This window comes from Cherax quadricarinatus, chromosome 54, assembly GCF_038502225.1.
Source record: "Cherax quadricarinatus isolate ZL_2023a chromosome 54, ASM3850222v1, whole genome shotgun sequence".
Classification (NCBI taxonomy): Eukaryota; Metazoa; Arthropoda; class Malacostraca; order Decapoda; family Parastacidae; genus Cherax; species Cherax quadricarinatus.
In genome coordinates this window covers 4,451,226-4,470,699 of record NC_091345.1, presented here as the reverse complement: position 1 = coordinate 4,470,699, position 19,474 = coordinate 4,451,226, and the positions used below count along the sequence as shown (strand labels likewise).

At 39.1% G+C, this 19,474-nt stretch overlaps 1 protein-coding gene across 5 annotated transcripts in view; it reads right to left on the bottom strand.

The window, feature by feature from the left end:
- The window catches only part of LOC128699124 (serine-rich adhesin for platelets), a 120,040-nt gene that overhangs the window by 8,518 nt on the left and 92,048 nt on the right, over window positions 1–19,474 (bottom strand). For 4 of the 5 annotated variants that reach the window (XM_053791649.2, XM_070096541.1, XM_053791651.2 and 1 more), the window contains one exon: window positions 1,817–1,949. In XM_053791649.2, coding sequence (XP_053647624.2) covers window positions 1,817–1,949 — 133 coding nt within the window. The remainder of the gene's footprint in view (window positions 1–1,816; window positions 1,950–19,474) is intronic. The other variant, XM_053791652.2, reaches the window with a different exon arrangement.

Genomic DNA, 19,474 nt, shown 5'->3' with positions numbered 1-19,474 from the left:
GCAACATTAACACCCCTCCTTCAGAGTGCAGGCACTGTACTTCCCATCTCCAGGACTCAAGTCCGGCCTGCCGGTTTCCCTGAATCCCTTCATAAATGTTACTTTGCTCACACTTCAACAGCACGTCAAGTATTAAAAACCATTTGTCTCCATTCACTCCTATCAAACACGCTCACGCATGCCTGCTGGAAGTCAAAGCCCCTCGCACACAAAACCTCCTTTACCCCCTCCCTCCAACCCTTCCTAGGCCGACCCCTACCCCGCCTTCCTTCCACTACAGATTGATACACTCTTGAAGTCATTCTGTTTCGCTCCATTCTCTCTACATGTCCGAACCACCTCAACAACCCTTCCTCAGCCCTCTGGACAACAGTTTTGGTAATCCCGCACCTCCTCCTAACTTCCAAACTACGAATTCTCTGCATTATATTCACACCACACATTGCCCTCAGACATGACATCTCCACTGCCTCCAGCCTTCTCCTCGCTGCAACATTCATCACCCACGCTTCACACCCATATAAGAGCGTTGGTAAAACTATACTCTCATACATTCCCCTCTTTGCCTCCAAGGACAAAGTTCTTTGTCTCCACAGACTCCTAAGTGCACCACTCACTCTTTTTCCCTCATCAATTCTATGATTCACCTCATCTTTCATAGACCCATCCGCTGACACGTCCACTCCCAAATATCTGAATACGTTCACCTCCTCCATACTCTCTCCCTCCAATCTGATATTCAATCTTTCATCACCTAATCTTTTTGTTATCCTCATAACCTTACTCTTTCCTGTATTCACCTTTAATTTTCTTCTTTTGCACACCCTACCAAATTCATCCACCAATCTCTGCAGCTTCTCTTCAGAATCCCCCAAGAGCACAGTGTCATCAGCAAAGAGCAGCTGTGACAACTCCCACTTTGTGTGTGATTCTTTATCTTTTAACTCCACGCCTCTTGCCAAGACCCTCGCATTTACTTCTCTTACAACCCCATCTATAAATATATTAAACAACCACGGTGACATCACACATCCTTGTCTAAGGCCTACTTTTACTGGGAAAAAATTTCCCTCTTTCCTACATACTCTAACTTGAGCCTCACTATCCTCGTAAAAACTCTTCACTGCTTTCAGTAACCTACCTCCTACACCATACACTTGCAACATCTGCCACATTGCCCCCCTATCCACCCTGTCATACGCCTTTTCCAAATCCATAAATGCCACAAAGACCTCTTTAGCCTTATCTAAATACTGTTCACTTATATGTTTCACTGTAAACACCTGGTCCACACACCCCCTATCTTTCCTAAAGCCTCCTTGTTCATCTGCTATCCTATTCTCCGTCTTACTCTTAATTCTTTCAATTATAACTCTACCATACACTTTACCAGGTACACTCAACAGATTTATCCCCCTATAATTTTTGCACTCTCTTTTATCCCCTTTACCTTTATACAAAGGAACTATGCATGCTCTCTGCCAATCCCTAGGTACCTTACCCTCTTCCATACATTTATTAAATAATTGCACCAACCACTCCAAAACTATATCCCCACCTGCTTTTAACATTTCTATCTTTATCCCATCAATCCCGGCTGCCTTACCCCCTTTCATTTTACCTGCTGCCTCACGAACTTCCCCCACACTCACAACTGGCTCTTCCTCACTCCTACAAGATGTTATTCCTCCTTGCCCTATACACGAAATCACAGCTTCCCTATCTTCATCAACATTTAACAATTCCTATATATATATATATATATATATATATATATATATATATATATATATATATATATATCTCAATTGCTCACCCTGGAAAGCGACGTGATGGAGTTGTTTGAAAGCAGCGAGGATGAGCAGGACAATTTCCCTATGTCCGAAGGCGGCAGCGTACATCAGAGCCGAGTTACCATCCTCATCCTGTACTCCTGGATCCACTTCTTCCTGTGAAATACAAGGCTGTTAGCGATTGCACCAGGATATCAGTGACTGAAGCCCTCAGATCTAATGTACCACTGACATCAGCCAATTTTTTCACCTGGACGTCTATAGAACATCAGGCGATTAATAAGGTCAGAAGACTGTAGTATGTGGAAGAATCACATCTTCAATCGGAGAGACACAAAGATGTGAAATGAGTAATACACAAAAACTGAGGATACAACATCTTACTTATTTTTGCAAATGTAAATAAAAGCATAACATACACGAGTGTTAAAGTCATAATATTTTGTTATATTGAAATATCTCTTGTATGTTTGGGAGTGAGTGTGAGAAGGATATAGCCGGTAAGGAAGGAATGGTCACCAGCAGTGAGAGTGGCAGCCGCTTTAAGTGGCAAGTGGTTCACAGTTCAGGAAGAAGGAAGATGAGGAGAGTTAACAGAGAAGATGTGAAGGTAGGAAATCGATTCTCTGTTCTCCAAGACGAGTGTACTTCAGTGGTTAGTGAGGCTGAATTCCCCTGCTAATCAAGGTAAGAATATTTTAATAGTAGGCGATTCTCAGGTAAGATATATGGACCGTGCATTTTGTAACAGAGACAGAAAAGTCAGACAGAGAGTGTGTCTTCCTGGAGCTGGTGTTGGTGACACAGTCAGCAGGTTGGATAATATTATGGCAGGTAATGGGAACAAGCCCATTATCTGTCTTAGTGCTGGGGGTAATGACATTGGGAAGGGCAGGAGAGAGGAGCTGCTGGATAAGTACAGGTCAGCCATAGAAGTGGTTAGGTCTAAGGGAGGGATCCCAGTCATATGTAGCATCTTGCCTAGAAAGGGAGTGGGCAATGAATGAATGTCTAGGGCAATTGGTATAAATTGCTGGCTAGACAGGTACTGCAAGGAACTTGCAATCCCATTCATTGATAACTGGGACCTATTCTTTGGCAAACGTGATATGTATGCAAGGGATGGGGTTCATCTCTCTGGGGATGGAGTGGTTGCATTAGCCAATTCAATTGAGAGGGTAACTGATGACTTGTCTAGGAATTTAAACTGATAGATTATAGAGGTATGGGTGTTTGTGGGAAACAATCAGGCTGCAGCATTAGGGTTAAAAACAGCAGTTATTACCGGGATACCTCAGGGATGTGTTTAAAAGACAATATTCAAAATAAAGTTGCTAGTAATGGCAAATCAATTGATCAATAAACAAACAAAGATAGTAGAGGGCAACGAGTGACTAGCTCCCTTAAGGTTCACTATACAAATAGTAGGAGTCTAAGAAATAAGATAGATGAGCTAAGATTACTTGCAAGTGTAGGTAATATAGATATTATTGGTATAACAGAGACCTGGTTCAATTTGAAAGATAGAGAAATGCCTTCTGAATGCAACATACAGGGTTATAAACTATTCCACACTGATAGGGTCAACAGGAAGGGTGGTGGTGTGGCGATGTATGTCAGAGAAAATTTAAATTGTTGTCTTAGACATGATATAAGATTAGAAACATCGAACATAGAATCTGTTTGGCTACAGTTTCTCGAGGGACGTGACAAATTAATTTTGGGTGTGATTTATAGGCCCCCAAACCTTGATAGGGAGGGCAGTAAGCTGTTATGGGACGAAATTCATAAGGCATCTAGATATGAAAATGTTGTGATAATGGGAGATTTTAACTTTAGACAAATTGATTGGAACAATATGACAGGAAATCTTGAGTCTAGTGACTTTCTTGATACGGTTCAGGATTGCTTTTTAGAACAGGTTGTGACAGAACCAACTAGAGGAAACAGTCTGCTTGACTTGGTTCTTGCCAACAAAGATTCACTAATTAATAATCTTGAGGTTAATGATGAGCTTGGGGAAAGTGATCACAAATCACTTAGTTTCAATGTATCATGGAATTACCCAGATAACTGCAATCAAATCTCTGTCCCAGATTTTCGCTTGGCCGACTTCATGGGACTGAAAAATTACCTGGGTGGGCTAAATTGGGATGTCCTGACTATGGGTCAGGTAGGTGATCTTGGTTGCCAATATGACGTTTTTCAGAGCATAGTTCTAGCTGCCCAGACAACTTTTGTTCCGAGCTGGGAAATTAGATCTAACAAAAATGATCCCAAATGGATGAACAATAGATTAAAACATCTCATTGGTCAAAAGAGAGGCATATATAGGCGTATCAAAAGAGGGGATGGGCAGTTAAGAAATCAATATATTCAATTAAAGAGAGAAATAAAGAAAGGAATAAGAAAAGCAAAAAGGGATTATGAGGCTAAGGTCGCAAGGGATTCAAAGGGTTCTTTCAAGTATACAGAAGTAAGATTAGGGACAAGATTGGCCCACTTAAGAGTAACTCTGGTCAGATCACTGACAGTGATAAGGATATGTGTGAAATTCTAAATACCTACTTCCTCTCAGTTTTCACCCAGGAAAATACTAGCGATATTCAGGAAAGATATAGGAAAGCACTTGTTTGGTAATAGAGTTGTGGATGAGTGGAACAGACTCCCAAGTACAGTTATTGAGGCTGAAACGTTGTGTAGTTTTAAAAATAGGTTAGATAAATACATGAGTGGGTGTGGGTGGGTGTGAGTTGGACCTGACTAGCTTGTGCTGCTGGGTCTGATACAGCGCTCCATCCTTGAGTGGAGATGACCAGACTGGATGGGTCATTGGGCTAATCTGGGGGATGGGATCATTGGTCTAATCAGGGGGGGCATGGACCTGCTCCGCATGGATCAGTAGGCCTGTTGCAGTGCTCCTTCTTTCTTATGTTCTTATGTTCTTACAAGGGAAAAAGTCTCCGATTGGCTCAGTCTTATTCTTTTTGTTTTTCTAGCGATGCAGTTGTCTGCCGACTACAATTCTCTGGCTTCTTTTTTGTCTACCTCATAACTCAGGTGTAGTGCCTGAGATATACGTGATTCGTTAAAAATCTGGAACAATACACGAAAATAAAGCATCACATAGCACGAGGTAATTATATAGATGATTAAGAAACTGGGTTGTTAAACACAGCTGCGCAACATCAAGGGTCAGGATACAAAGGTGCAAGACCGAGAGTAAAGAAGAAAATACACAGGTACAGAGTCAGCTTGTATTGTTTCAGTGTACCTTTCTTCATAGAGCTTCATACAGTCAGTGGCTCTAAAGCTGTACATCATAAACGCTCGTTCTGTACCTGTATCTTATAATTGTAAGAAGGGCACTGTCGCAGTGGATCAAGATTTTTGTTTGCCACAGTAAAACAAAGAAAACTATAAAAAAAACAGCTCAATAGATGAGTGATATGTAAGAAATTTGTCAAGGTTCCTTTGGAAACTTCCATTGATCAGCGGATCGATACTGCAAGAGATTGAAGATGTGGCTGGCTGGCTCTCTCTCTCTCTCTCTCTCCCTGTCACACACACACACACACACACACACACACACACACACACACACACACACACACACACACACACACACACACACACACACACACGCACACACACGCACACACACATACACACACACACACACATACGTACTTACACACACCGAAGAATGCCATTAAAGTCAAGGTAAGATTAATAATCAACAGACTTGCCGTCTCTTGTGTTGAGTTTGTTTTTTACATAGAAAATGACACCACCTAGCGTTAGATTCTGCAACTATAATCTAGTAACGCCGTCTGTTTAACAATATATATGGGGTGTGAGACGGTTAATATTTTGTGAAGGGATTCAGAGGAACCGGTCAACCAGACGTGAGTCCTGTAGGTGGGAAGAACAGCGTCTGCACTCTAAAGGGACATCTAAACTGTCGTGTCTACGCGCCTCTGACAAGACAGTGATTGTGTGAATGATGGTGAAAGCGTTTCTTTTTCGAGTCACCTTGCCTCAGTGGGAGACGGAACATCAAAACTTACTAGTGTAAATATCATTGGACCTTTTCACATTCTGCAATTTGTCAATGAGGTCAAAACTGTTTCTTACATTGGCTTCAGAGATGTTGCCCAGCAATGAAGTTAATACATTTACCAACCATCCTGACAGGACATGTCGCCAGCCCCACCGAGCTAATAATAAATCTCAATGCAAATATAGGTTTATTGGTTTTAATCAAACCGTACATGTGTGTGTCGCCGACCTAACTGTTAACTGTTTAATCAATTCATCAATTCCTCTCAGTAAAGTTTTAAGTTGTTTATTAGACCTGGTATTAACCTGGTCTAATACGTTCTTATTAAAGGGCGCTTAAGTTCCCCTGTCTTCTGATAACATGTTCATTTTTCCGGTATAATTTACCTTGTCCATTATTACTTTCACATTCGCTTTGTCTACTTTCGTAAGGTTAAGTCAAGGATCTTTCATTAATTCATGGTATGACCCAGTTTCTTTTACACGTCGAAAGGTGTCAGATACTTTTGGGATTAGAACATTAAATATTTCAATATAAATTGAAAATTTGCACCAACTCTGATTAAACTTATGGATTATCATCTTTATTATAAAATGTATCGTCAATAATATTTTGAAGATAAGTATTTATTAATTAGTGAATAAAGAACGTAACTACTTATTCAGTTAAACTGGAAGAAACCACAAGAGTTGTGAAAATTTAAAGCCGATCAGGTAAGTCGTTCTCTAGTATGACACGAATTCCCACGAAATTTAATAGTAACTATCCTGGCCCTAAGATGTATCAGCCCTTATATACTGAAGTCATTCAGAAGAGATAACCGAAAATTATTTAATGTGATTTAATGGTAATAAAATTTTCACTCAATGTTGCACATACAATTATTGAAGCTGCAAATATATATCTAAATTTCACTCTCCGACACCATCGAATTTTTTTGGCACATTTTCAGGACGTTAGAAGGTCTGCTACCGAGAGTTTTCGAAGTTATCCCAACCATTCCGGGAGACTGGGGATGGCTTCAACAACTTTGGCCACAGGCCACATGAACAAGCCAATTGTTCCAAGAATATGGTCCTCGTTACCGTACACAAGTGTTGAATATTTGAAGGCGATTGGATATACATTCTCGAGTCATGAGCGAAATATAATCGAAGAACTGGAGGAAGAAATAGAGGAAAAACGAAAAAATCAGACAACCTCGTTAAAGTCTCCCTTCGAGGATACCCAGCTGATAATCCCTCACACAAATTGTGTGAGGGATTATCAGCTGGGTAGTTTAAGCACTGTTAAAGTTTAAGCACCGGTGAAGTTTAAGCCGAGGCCCAGAGCTGCCCACAGCCTCACCTGGATCCATATCTGCAAGTTGTTTAATATCTAATAAATGTAAAAATATGAATTAACTCCAGCCAAAAGATATTAGTGTTAGTGTGAGGCTGTGAGATGATCTGTGGTAATAAACACCTTTCACAGTGACAAAACTTGTTCAGATTCTTAACCTAATTCCTGTACAACATTAAAATATATATAGAAACAACAGCGGTAAGAGTAAGAGGGGGAAAATTAGGAGAGATGAGAGAGAGAGATAAAATAGAAAAACATGATAGGCGAGAAAGGGAGGGAGAAGAGGAAAAGGATAAAAAAATAGAATAGAAAGAGATTGAGGTAGGAAAAGCGAGACAAGTGGAAAAGAAAAATAAGAAAGGGATAGGAGAGATAGTGAAGGAACAGAAGATAGTAGGAAAGAAGGGGGATGAGAGAAGAAAGAAGAGAGTATAGAAGGCGTCTGATATCACCTGTATGTTTGATTTTCTAGGTATAATCAAGAGGAGTGTGCGAGGTAGAGTGTAGTTCCTCTGTTATTGGTGGGCCATAACAGCTGTTCACTCATATTAATGGTTCAGCCCACGCAGCCATGCACTTAATTGTGTACCATTGTAGGTTCACTGACCCCGTCTTCGAAAAACTTGATAATTTATTAGTGAAGAAGCACCGTGTGTGTGTGTGTGTGTGTGTGTGTGTGTGTGTGTGTGTGTGTGTGTGTGTGTATGTGTGTGTGTGCGTGTGTGTGTGTGTGTGTGTATGTGTGTTACTATCTATAATATTCTCCCCACACGAATGACCTCATATTCCCAGGCATCTCTAATAATGTATTATGACTTTCGTTACCTTAATACAAACTTGTGTCCGATATACACACCGTTTTGGAGAGGTACACTAGCGTTTGAATTTGCAGCGTAGACACGAATCTGATTACGAACTGTCGAGCTAAAGAACGAAGGAATTAATTAAATGCCATGCTAGACACAGTAATCAATGAATGTTGAACGAGAAATTCATCACGACGCTACATTCCATTCTTACATTTCCAGGCAACAGGACACAACATCAAAGAGACAGAGAGAAAGAAAGAGAAAGAGAGAAAGAGAGAGAGAGATGGAGTGAGAGTGGGAATGCTTTATGAACACAGGTAGCAATTCGGAGCCTGTTCTACCTGGCAGTAACCAAAGCCAGTAACATAGCGAGCAACCGAGCAAAAGTACGGCAGAGCAAACACAGAAGAGATAGTGTTTTTTTTTTCTTTACCTGTATATTCCTTCACCACTACGTACAATATTTACAACGTTACGTTAGCAGTACAACGATAAGACAAAACAAACAGCCACTCAGAACAAGACGAGTGGACTGGACCATTATGCTAGAGTCTGGCACTGAGCCAGGCTGGCAGGTGTGAGGTCACCTTGGCTGAAAGAGCCGGCTCTCATCTTATTGGTGGGCTGAACTAGAGAATTAATACAGCAGTGGGGCCCCTGAACTGCTATACTGTGAACTGCCAGTTCGCAAGTTGAGAGGGCATGACACTGGGTGTATGATGAACACGGTGCAAGCCTCAAAACCAGAACGGTTCACAAGACTAGATTCCTGGGCCTGTATCATGTCGCTACTGCCTTAATACAAATAACATATATTGCACTGTACATATTTATGTGTACAGTGCAATATCGGTTTGTGTGTGCAAGTTTGTGCGTGAGTATATGTGCATGTTTGTATGTGCGGCATGCACACAATCTGCTGTCGTGATACAGAGACGTTAAGTGAGGGTGACCGACCCACGAGAATGGATGGTATGAGAGAAAGAGAGAGAGAGAGAGAGAGAGGAGACAGGCAGAGAGAGCGAGCTGAAAGCTAGGTAGGATGGTTTGTCACAGAGGAAGCACAATGTTCGTGTTTAGCCCAACAATAAACTGGAGTGTCTAAGAAACAAAACAACGTACACATACATAAAGCAATGTGTTCGTACACCATTACTACTGTAATGGCCTCTGTAACTACTTCTGTCTTGTTTTTTTGTCTCTTCCTGCGCTCCCTGCTGCTATAAGCATTAGAAGGTAAATCCTGAGCAGACCTGCTGGGGAGGCGGAAAACAATGGGGTTCAAGGAACTTCCCACTGAAAGTAACTTCATGTTTCTGAATCCTGATTATGAGTTCACCTTCCATGAACCTTACAAGAATTCGAACACTGGAGCAGTAGTGAACAACTGACTTATAAGCATATTCTTAACTACTAAAAAATTACATTTATCTACTAAAAACGTATTCTTAATTAAAATGAATATAATTAGCTTCTAGAAAATCTTCTTGGCTACTAAAAAACTATCATTAACTATTAGTGAACGTGTTAGTAAGTAAACCTTAACTAACGAAGAACAAACTTAAACTAACGAAGAACAAACTTAAACTAACGAACAGACCTTAACTAACGAAGAACAGACCTTAACTAACGAAGAACAGACCTTAACTAACGAAGAACAGACCTTAACTAACGAAGAACAGACCTTAACTAACGAAGAACAGACCTTAACTAACGAAGAACAAACCTTAACTGAGGAAGAACAAACTTAAACTAACGAAAAACAAATTTTAACTAACGAAAAAAAAGACCTTAACTAACGAAGAACAGACCTTAACTAACGAAGAACAGACCTTAACTAACGAAGAACAGACCTTAACTAACGAAGAACAAACCTTAACTAACGAAGAACAAACCTTAACTAACGAAGAACAGACCTTAACTAACGAAGAACAGACCTTAACTAACGAAGAACAAACCTTAACTAACGAAGAACAAACCTTAACTAACGAAGAACAGACCTTAACTAACGAAGAACAGACCTTAACTAACGAAGAACAAACCTTAACTAACGAAGAACAAACCTTAACTAACGAAGAACAGACCTTAACTAACGAAGAACAAACCTTAACTAACGAAGAACAGACCTTAACTAACGAAGAACAGACCTTAACTAACGAAGAGCAGACCTTAACTAACGAAGAACAGACCTTAACTAACGAAGAACAAACCTTAACTAACGAAGAACAGACCTTAACTAACGAAGAACAGACCTTAACTAACGAAGAACAGACCTTAACTAACGAAGAACAGACCTTAACTAACGAAGAACAGACCTTAACTAACGAAGAACAGACCTTAACTAACGAAGAACAAACCTTAACTAACGAAGAACAGACCTTAACTAACGAAGAACAGACCTTAACTAACGAAGAACAGACCTTAACTAACGGAGAACAGACCTTAACTAACGAAGAACAGACCTTAACTAACGAAGAGCAGACCTTAACTAACGAAGAACAGACCTTAACTAACGAAGAACAGACCTTAACTAACGAAGAACAGACCTTAACTAACGAAGAACAGACCTTAACTAACGAAGAACAAACCTTAACTAACGAAGAACAGACCTTAACTAACGAAGAACAGACCTTAACTAACGAAGAACAGACCTTAACTAACGAAGAACAGACCTTAACTAACGAAGAACAAACCTTAACTAAGGAAGAACAGACCTTAACTAACGAAGAACAGACCTTAACTAACGAAGAACAGACCTTAACTAACGAAGAACAGACCTTAACTAACGAAGAACAGACCTTAACTAACGAAGAATAAACCTTAACTAACGAAGAACAGACCTTAACTAACGAAGAACAGACCTTAACTAACGAAGAACAAACCTTAACTAACGAAGAACAGACCTTAACTAACGAAGAACAAACCTTAACTAACGAAGAACAGACCTTAACTAACGAAGAACAAACCTTAACTAACGAAGAACAGAACTTAACTAACGAAGAACAGACCTTAACTAACGAAGAACAAACCTTAACTAACGAAGAACAAACCTTAACTAACGAAGAACAGACCTTAACTAACGAAGAACAGACCTTAACTAACGAAGAACAAACCTTAACTAACGAAGAACAAACCTTAACTAACGAAGAACAGACCTTAACTAACGAAGAACAGACCTTAACTAACGAAGAACAGACCTTAACTAACGAAGAGCAAACCTTAACTAACGAAGAACAAACCTTAACTAACGAAGAACAGACCTTAACTAACGAAGGACAAACCTTAACTAACGAAGAACAGACCTTAACTAACGAAGAACAAACCTTAACTAACGAAGAACAGACCTTAACTAACGAAGAACAGACCTTAACTAACGAAGAACAGACCTTAACTAACGAATAACAAACCTTAACTAACGAAGAGCAGACCTTAACTAACGAAGAACAGACCTTAACTAACGAAGAACAGACCTTAACTAAGGAAGAGCAGACCTTAACTAACGAAGAGCAGACCTTAACTAACGAAGAGCAGACCTTAACTAACGAAGAGCAGACCTTAACTAACGAAGAACAGACCTTAACTAACGAAGAACAGACCTTAACTAACGAAGAACAGACCTTAACTAACGAAGAACAGACCTTAACTAACGAAGAACAGACCTTAACTAACGAAGAACAGACCTTTCACAGTAAAAAGTTTATGTTAACTATTTAAACACGTTCTAAAGTGCCAGAACGTCAGTGTTTACTACTAAAAAAATATATTTTTAGTTATTTATAATCCACCTTTGACTCATGACAAATATTTCCCAACTTTTATGTTTTATCACTTAAACTATTGAAAAGTACACCTTATTAGTTAGAAATACAACCTTAACTACAAGAAATACAACCTTAACTACAAGAAATACAACATTAACTACAAGAAATACAACCTTAACTACAAGAAATACATCCTTAACTACAAGAAATACATCCTTAACTACAAGAAATACAACCTTAACTACAAGAAATACAGCCTTAACTACAAGAAATACAACCTTAACTACAAGAAATACAACCATAACTACAAGAAATACAACCTTAACCACAAGAAATACAACCTTAACTACAAGAAATACAACCTTAACCACAAGAAATACAACCTTAACCACAAGAAATACAACCTTAACTACAAGAAATACAACCTTAACTACAAGAAATACAACCTTAACCACAAGAAATACAACCTTAACTACAAGAAATACAACCTTAACCACAAGAAATACAACCTTAACTACAAGAAATACAACCTTAACTACAAGAAATACAGCCTTAACTACAAGAAATACAACCTTAACTACAAGAAATACAACCATAACTACAAGAAATACAACCTTAACCACAAGAAATACAACCTTAACTACAAGAAATACAACCTTAACCACAAGAAATACAACCTTAACCACAAGAAATACAACCTTAACTACAAGAAATACAACCTTAACTACAAGAAATACAACCTTAACTACAAGAAATACAACCTTAACTACAAGAAATACAACCTTAACCACAAGAAATACAACCTTAACTACAAGAAATACAACCTTAACTACAAGAAATACAACCTTAACTACAAGAAATACAACCTTAACTACAAGAAATACAACCTTAACTACAAGAAATACAACCTTAACTACAAGAAATACAACCTTAACTACAAGAAATACAACCTTAACTACAAGAAATACAACCTTAACTACAAGAAATACAACCTTAACTACAAGAAATACAACCTTAACTACAAGAAATACAACCTTAACTACAATACATCCTTATCTACTGGGCTGGTTTTCTGAGCTTAACACTGCTCACTGTCTAACGTAAAACCGTCTACATTACATCGTGTATCAAACCCGTCAAGAAGAGCACAGATGACATGTTTTATTTGTTAAAAGAATGAGTGAGTAAAGCGCCAGTGAATATGTCAGCGTAAATAACAAGAAAGACACAATACCGTGATTAAAAGTCTGAAACAATACACAGATAACCCGCACATAGAAGACAGGACCTTACGATGACGTTTCGGTCCGACTCGGACCACTTACAAAATCACTTTGTAAATGGTCCAAGTCGGACCGAAACGTCTTAAGCTCCTCTCTTCTATGTGCGGGTTATTTGTGTAATGTTGCTGTAAGTTCGTTCGTCTAACTGCAGCCGCCCAGAGATTTATAGGTTCCTAGAACGAAACGAGATGTGAAATTCAGTACCCCAGATTAGGCTTTCCTCTTGTCGACCCAAACAGTCAGGTTGTTCATGCTTGTTAAACACAATCAGAATTAAGGTAAACAGCCTGATTCATTAAGAATATTCCTTAGAAACTAAGAATATTTTCTCTTGAAGGAGAATTTTCCTTATATTTAAAGAGAGAGTTCTGAAAAAGTCTTGAAGTCTGTATTAATTAGCTTTTACTGCTTTCATTTCGGGCATTTTGCAGCGTCTACAGATATGCTGTTCTCGTAAGCAGTAATTTCAGTGTGACGATACGGAATCAGCCGCGCAATCTTTTAATATGTGTAAATTATTATATCATATATTTTTCTCACTTGCCCTTTAGGGAGGAAAATCAAGGCATTTTTAAACTTTTCAAGTAATTTAAGTGTTCAGTGAACTTTGCAGCAAACCTGAGAGGAAAGATCTCAGTTGGAAAGATCTTCCGCAGGACATTGTTTAGCACCACTTGTTAGGTTGTATTTCTTGTAGTTAAGGTTGTATTTCTTGTAGTTAAGGTTGTATTTCTTGTAGTTAAGGTTGTATTTCTTAGCACATCCCCCCAATGAAGAGCAGGGGTGTCACTAGCACGTTAAGAGACCATACAATAAGTGTCAGGGGCCCGAGACTGTTCAACTGCCTCCCAGCATACATAAGGGGGATTACCAACAGACCCCTGGCAGTCTTCAAGCTGGCACTGGACAAGCACCTAAAGTCAGTTCCTGATCAGCCGGGCTGTGGCTCGTACGTTGGTTTGCGTGCAACCAGCAGCAACAGCCTGGTTGATCAGGCTCTGATCCACCAGGAGGCCTGGTCACAGACCGGGCCGCGGGGGCGTTGACCCCCGGAACTCTCTCCAGGTCTCTCCAGGTATAGAGGGCGTAAGGAATCGTTCTCTGGACAGAAGGCTAGAGCGAAGACGTTTAATGCTAGTAAAAGATTGCTAGTGCGTTGTTTTGTTGGCAGAGTGTAGGTGGGAGTGAACTATGAATTATCTATGAATGTAGAATATATCTTACAATGCAGTCTCCTTGCTGGAGGAAACCTGTTTCCAGAACCTAAGAATGATAGAAAATCCATTGCCTGAGGGAGTAGACCAGAATTATCAAAGAAAAGTAAAAGACACAGTGACTTTACATGAGGTACAGAAAGATATGATCATTTCGTAGGCTTATCCAGCTTCCTGTCCTTCCCTTGAAACAACAAAAAATGATCAAGGAAATGAAGGAAAATCTGGTTAGTGACTACAGTTACATGGACGATGTACTTGAACAATAGCAAGATTGTGCAATGGATATGTTTATTGGTTGCAGTGAGTGGTTATTGATTTATTTTGACAAAACTAAAAGGAATAAAGTCAGAATGTCAAGAGTGAAGAAAAAGTTGCAAAGCAGAAATGAATGAAGAATGAAGGAATGCATGTGAATGAGAAAGGCCAAAGCTGAAAAAGGACATAATGCAATAAGTTTTGCAATTCATAATTTTTCGGCAATCAATACTATGAATTTTCACACCTGACGTCGAATATATAATTGCAAAGTTATAGTTGACAACCAGTTGATACAAACTGATACACAAAGACGAGCCCCTAACGTAACACAAGACCTAGTGATAACAGGTTGAAAGGCCCTTCCAAAAAGTTCCAGCCACAGTAAACGTCGAAATACAGGTAGTGACACAGGAGATCAAATATGCACCGGAGAATGATTTGATGAAACACGAACCTGATGGTAATAAATTTGAAGGTGACCTCCTTCATTAGGAAGACTTATCACAAATTTCCAGAATTTACGATTGTGGCGAGAATCGCGAAGTTTGCGAGTAAATGTGATGTACTGAATACATATTGTCTTACCGTGAGTGCATATAACATGTAAATTTTCGTTACCCATATTTGATTATTACAGTATAAAGGACTACAGTTAGGAATTAAAGGGTAAAACCGCAATTTCCTCCGTAGAGTAAAAAACACAAAACTGTTAAATTATATAATGAATTGTTGGGTAAATATGGATGCTATTGTTATTTACAGCAGGTGGAGGAAAAAACCCTATTGATGACAGTAAGACTCGTATGTGTCAAGCTGTGTCAAGCTAATGTGACAACTATTGTGGAGAGGAACTTCACTGAAGCTTAGATATATTTTTTTAGTGTAAATGGTTAGCTCTAGATATGTATAACTTAGCTATGCTAGCATGCAAGTAATAATGTACTGTTTACATCATTACTAGGCAAGAATTATTCATTTCTTGGGAACAGGCTGGATATTATCTTAAGTGTTAGGAAAACTTATCGATCGATGCACTTATTTTGACCAGATTCTTATCATAAAGAAAGTAACTGGAGTGAGACATGAAATGCGAGACAAAATACTAGACTGACTTCAACTGTGGCAAATTATATATGTTTATATATATATATATATATATATATATATATATATATATATATATATATATATATATATATATATATATATATATATATAATGTGAGTAGTCACGAAAGCGCTTGGAATTTCTCTATATATATATATATATATATATATATATATATATATATATATATATATATGTATATATATATATATATATATATATATATATATATATATATATATATATATATATGTATATATATATCGTCCATTTCGCACCAAGGCAGAGTGACCGGTAAAAAAGAAACACTTTCTTCATCATTCACTCCATCGATGTCTTGTCAGAGGCATGCAAATAGTACATATCAAAAACTGCAACATATTTCCACCCTTGCTTTAGAGTGCAGTCACTATACTTTCCACCTCCAGGACTCAAAATGTGACCCGTTATTGATTTAATAGTGTGAATTCCCAGCACCAGCCAGCCAATGGTTGTTTAACTACTGATACTCAACACCAGTAAGCCAGTGATGGTTTAGTCACACATGTCCAGCCCCAGTAAGCCAGCGGTTGTTTTATAAGTTATAGTCAACACTAGTGAGTGGTTGCTTAACCACTGACACCAGGACCAGTAAGCCAGTGGTTGCTTAACCACTGACACCAGGACCAGTAAGCCAGTGGTTGCTTAACCACTGAAACCCAGTTCGAGTATGTTAGTGGTTGCTGAGCGACTCGCGTTTTTAACAGGATCTGTATAGGATCAACAAAACGACGCGACATTTCGAAATAAGACGCAGAGGGAACGCGTACCATGAAACACGTCACTTACACCCAAAACAAAAATACCATCCAATATCATGAACCATACAATATTCATCTTTCGCCTCATTCACCTTCTCGCACACGTTTACCACAACACACTCTTATGTAGACGAATCAAAGTATGCCAAGTCCTCGTAAAAGCTTTCTTTAATATCTTAGTCATTACTAAGTCTCCTCGAGAAGTATATGTCTGCATGTAAATATGCTGAGAATTTACTCTAATACTAATGTTAGTGACCGAAGTATCTATGATTATTTGTATATATTTTACAAGTAGGTTGTAAGACATAGTTGGTCAATTTCAAACCTAATAAGCCAACTAATCACGTCACACATAAGAGTATTATTTACTGAGATGTGTGTCTCTCTCAGTACATGTGCACTAAGAGCTTACTTTAATGAATACCAGAAATTAACATATTCTCAACTGATGGTAAACAGCAGTTGGATAGTTGACGCTTTAACATTAACCACGTAAGCTGCATAATTCACACCAACTACTCACCTTCCTTCTCTCGCTACAACAAAAGAAAATTTTTGACAACTTTAGCATTCCATCTTAACAATCATACATGTAATGCTATCAAAGAATCCAGACTGAAGCTTAATTTCACATGTGGCACAATTTCCAAAGGTATCTAAGGTGTAGAGTAACATGCATTCATCTATGTCTGTCTGTCTGCACTCCTCATTAACTAAATTTTTGCATCATATTCGAATTAACAACATAAAGAGGGAGAATCTTCAGAGTCTGAACTTCCTGATCTCATACCACCGGGCATCTGAGATTCCAAAAATATTAACGGGGGATCCCCTTACCCTTTGTGTCCATATATTGCTTGTAACGGCTTGACAAAGCTCATGGAGAGCGAAACGTTGCCACAATAAAAATGTCACATTAGTTGCACTTGTGTCCTTTTACTTTACAACTTGATTCTTGTTTCGAACTATATCTTACCATTCACGATTCTCTGCAATAAGTATAATACCTGTTTCTTTATATTACGTTAGCAATGGTTAAATAAAGAGACGGTATACAAACCTATTAGAAACACACATTAAAGTTCGAATGTGCAAATAAAAACCGCTCGTGAGACTTCTGTGAGCGCGGTGTCTAAACAAGCAAACACACCGTGATACGTCTGTGAGCGCGGTATCTAAGCAAGCAAACACACCGTGATACGTCTGTGAGCGCGGTATCTAAGCAAGCAAACACACCGTGATACGTCTGTGAGCGCGGTATCTAAGCAAGCAAACACACCGTGATACGTCTGTGAGCGCGGTATCTAAGCAAGCAAACACACGGCGACCGTGATACGTCGTGTGAGCGCGGTAAGCAAGCAAACACACCATCTAAGCAAGCAAACACACCGTGATACGTCTGTGAGCGCGGTATCTAAGCAAGCAAAAATACACGTCTGTGAGCGCGTGATACGTCTGTGAGCGCGGTGTCTAAGCAAACAAACACGCGGTGTCTAAGCAAGCGTGATACGTCTGTGAGCGCGGTATCTAAGCAAGCAAACACACCGTGATACGTCTGTCTAAGAAGCAAACACACCGCGGTGATCTAAGCAAGCAAAAACACTGTGACACCGTGATACGTCTGTGAGCGCGGTGTCTAAGCAAGCGATGACAAAAAGCCAATCTGTACGTGTATCACACTAAATGTGAGAATGATTTGAGAACCCGTCTCCTCACCAACACAACGTCGCCACAGTAAATAAACAAGATAAATCCAACTATCTTCTTGAGAATACTGGCCTGGGATAATTTCCAGAAAGCTGTTATAAACAACTTCTTACTCGAATTTACTCAAAAATCTTTTTTTTGTGTGTGTGGGGGGGGGGAGAGTAATTCCGGAATAAATTCTTGTAGTGGGTTTTGCCAGGGGTGGTATATTACAAGCAGCTGGTGTTGTCTTCTCGGAAACCGGTAATAAACCTGCCAACACTTATCTTTTTATCCTGGAAAATATTACAGGCTAGGTAGGATGTCTCAAGGTCTCAAGTACATTGTTTCCTGGTGAACCAATGGTGGTGGTGGTGGTGTTGTTGTAGTGGTGGTGGTGGTGGTGATGTTGTGGTGGTGTCGTGGTGGTAGTGTGGTAGTGTGGTGGTGTTGGTGGTGATGTGATGGTGGTGCTGATGTAGCGATTGTGGTGGTGTGGTGGTGTTAGTGTTCTAGTGGTGTTGGTGGTGTTGTGGTGGTGGTAGCAGATGTGCTGAGGCAGGAATGGTGGTGAGGTTAGTGATGATGGTGGTGGGATGGTGTTTATATTGACAGCACACATGAAGGGTTGTTATGAGTGGAGGGTTATTATGTTGGAGGGTTGTTATGGGTGGAGGGTTATGGGTGGAGGGTTGTTATGGGTGGAGGGTTATTATGTTGGAGGGTTGTTATGGGTGGAGGGTTGTTATGGGTGGAGGGTTGTTATGGGTGGAGGGTTGTTATGGGTGGAGGGTTGTTATGGGTGGAAGATGGTATGGAGAGGAAGACTAACAACAATAACACAACAGTGTTAAGTCACACACAGTATTTCATCTGGTGTGATATGATAATTTTTATCTGATCTTTTATTAAAATCTACACCAAAAAATATAAAAAATAATCAAACACGAAACAAGAGAACTCGAAAATCTCTTGTCATTTCTTCTTTATATTTGTGTTTTAAATAACTTTTTTGTTTTTGTTTTGAGAAATCTGGTCATCACTGGTCTTTGTTTACTAGACAAAAATTTAATTATCAAGCCTACATAGGTAAAAATTTGTGGTATTTATATTGCTATTATTTATCTTCTTATACAAAAGAATGCAAGAACTTTGTAATTCGTGGTGGATTACGGCAGCACTTGTTATTAAGACCTTAGAAGCCTGGGTTATTCCAAGAATACATTCAAATTCGCACTGGTTGTCTACAAACATGGTTTAAGGTGTCAGATTATTTTTAACCTTTCTATTTTGAGTAAAGCAGCTCAAGAAATTTTGATGTGAAACTGTAAATTAGAATTTAGAGTATTT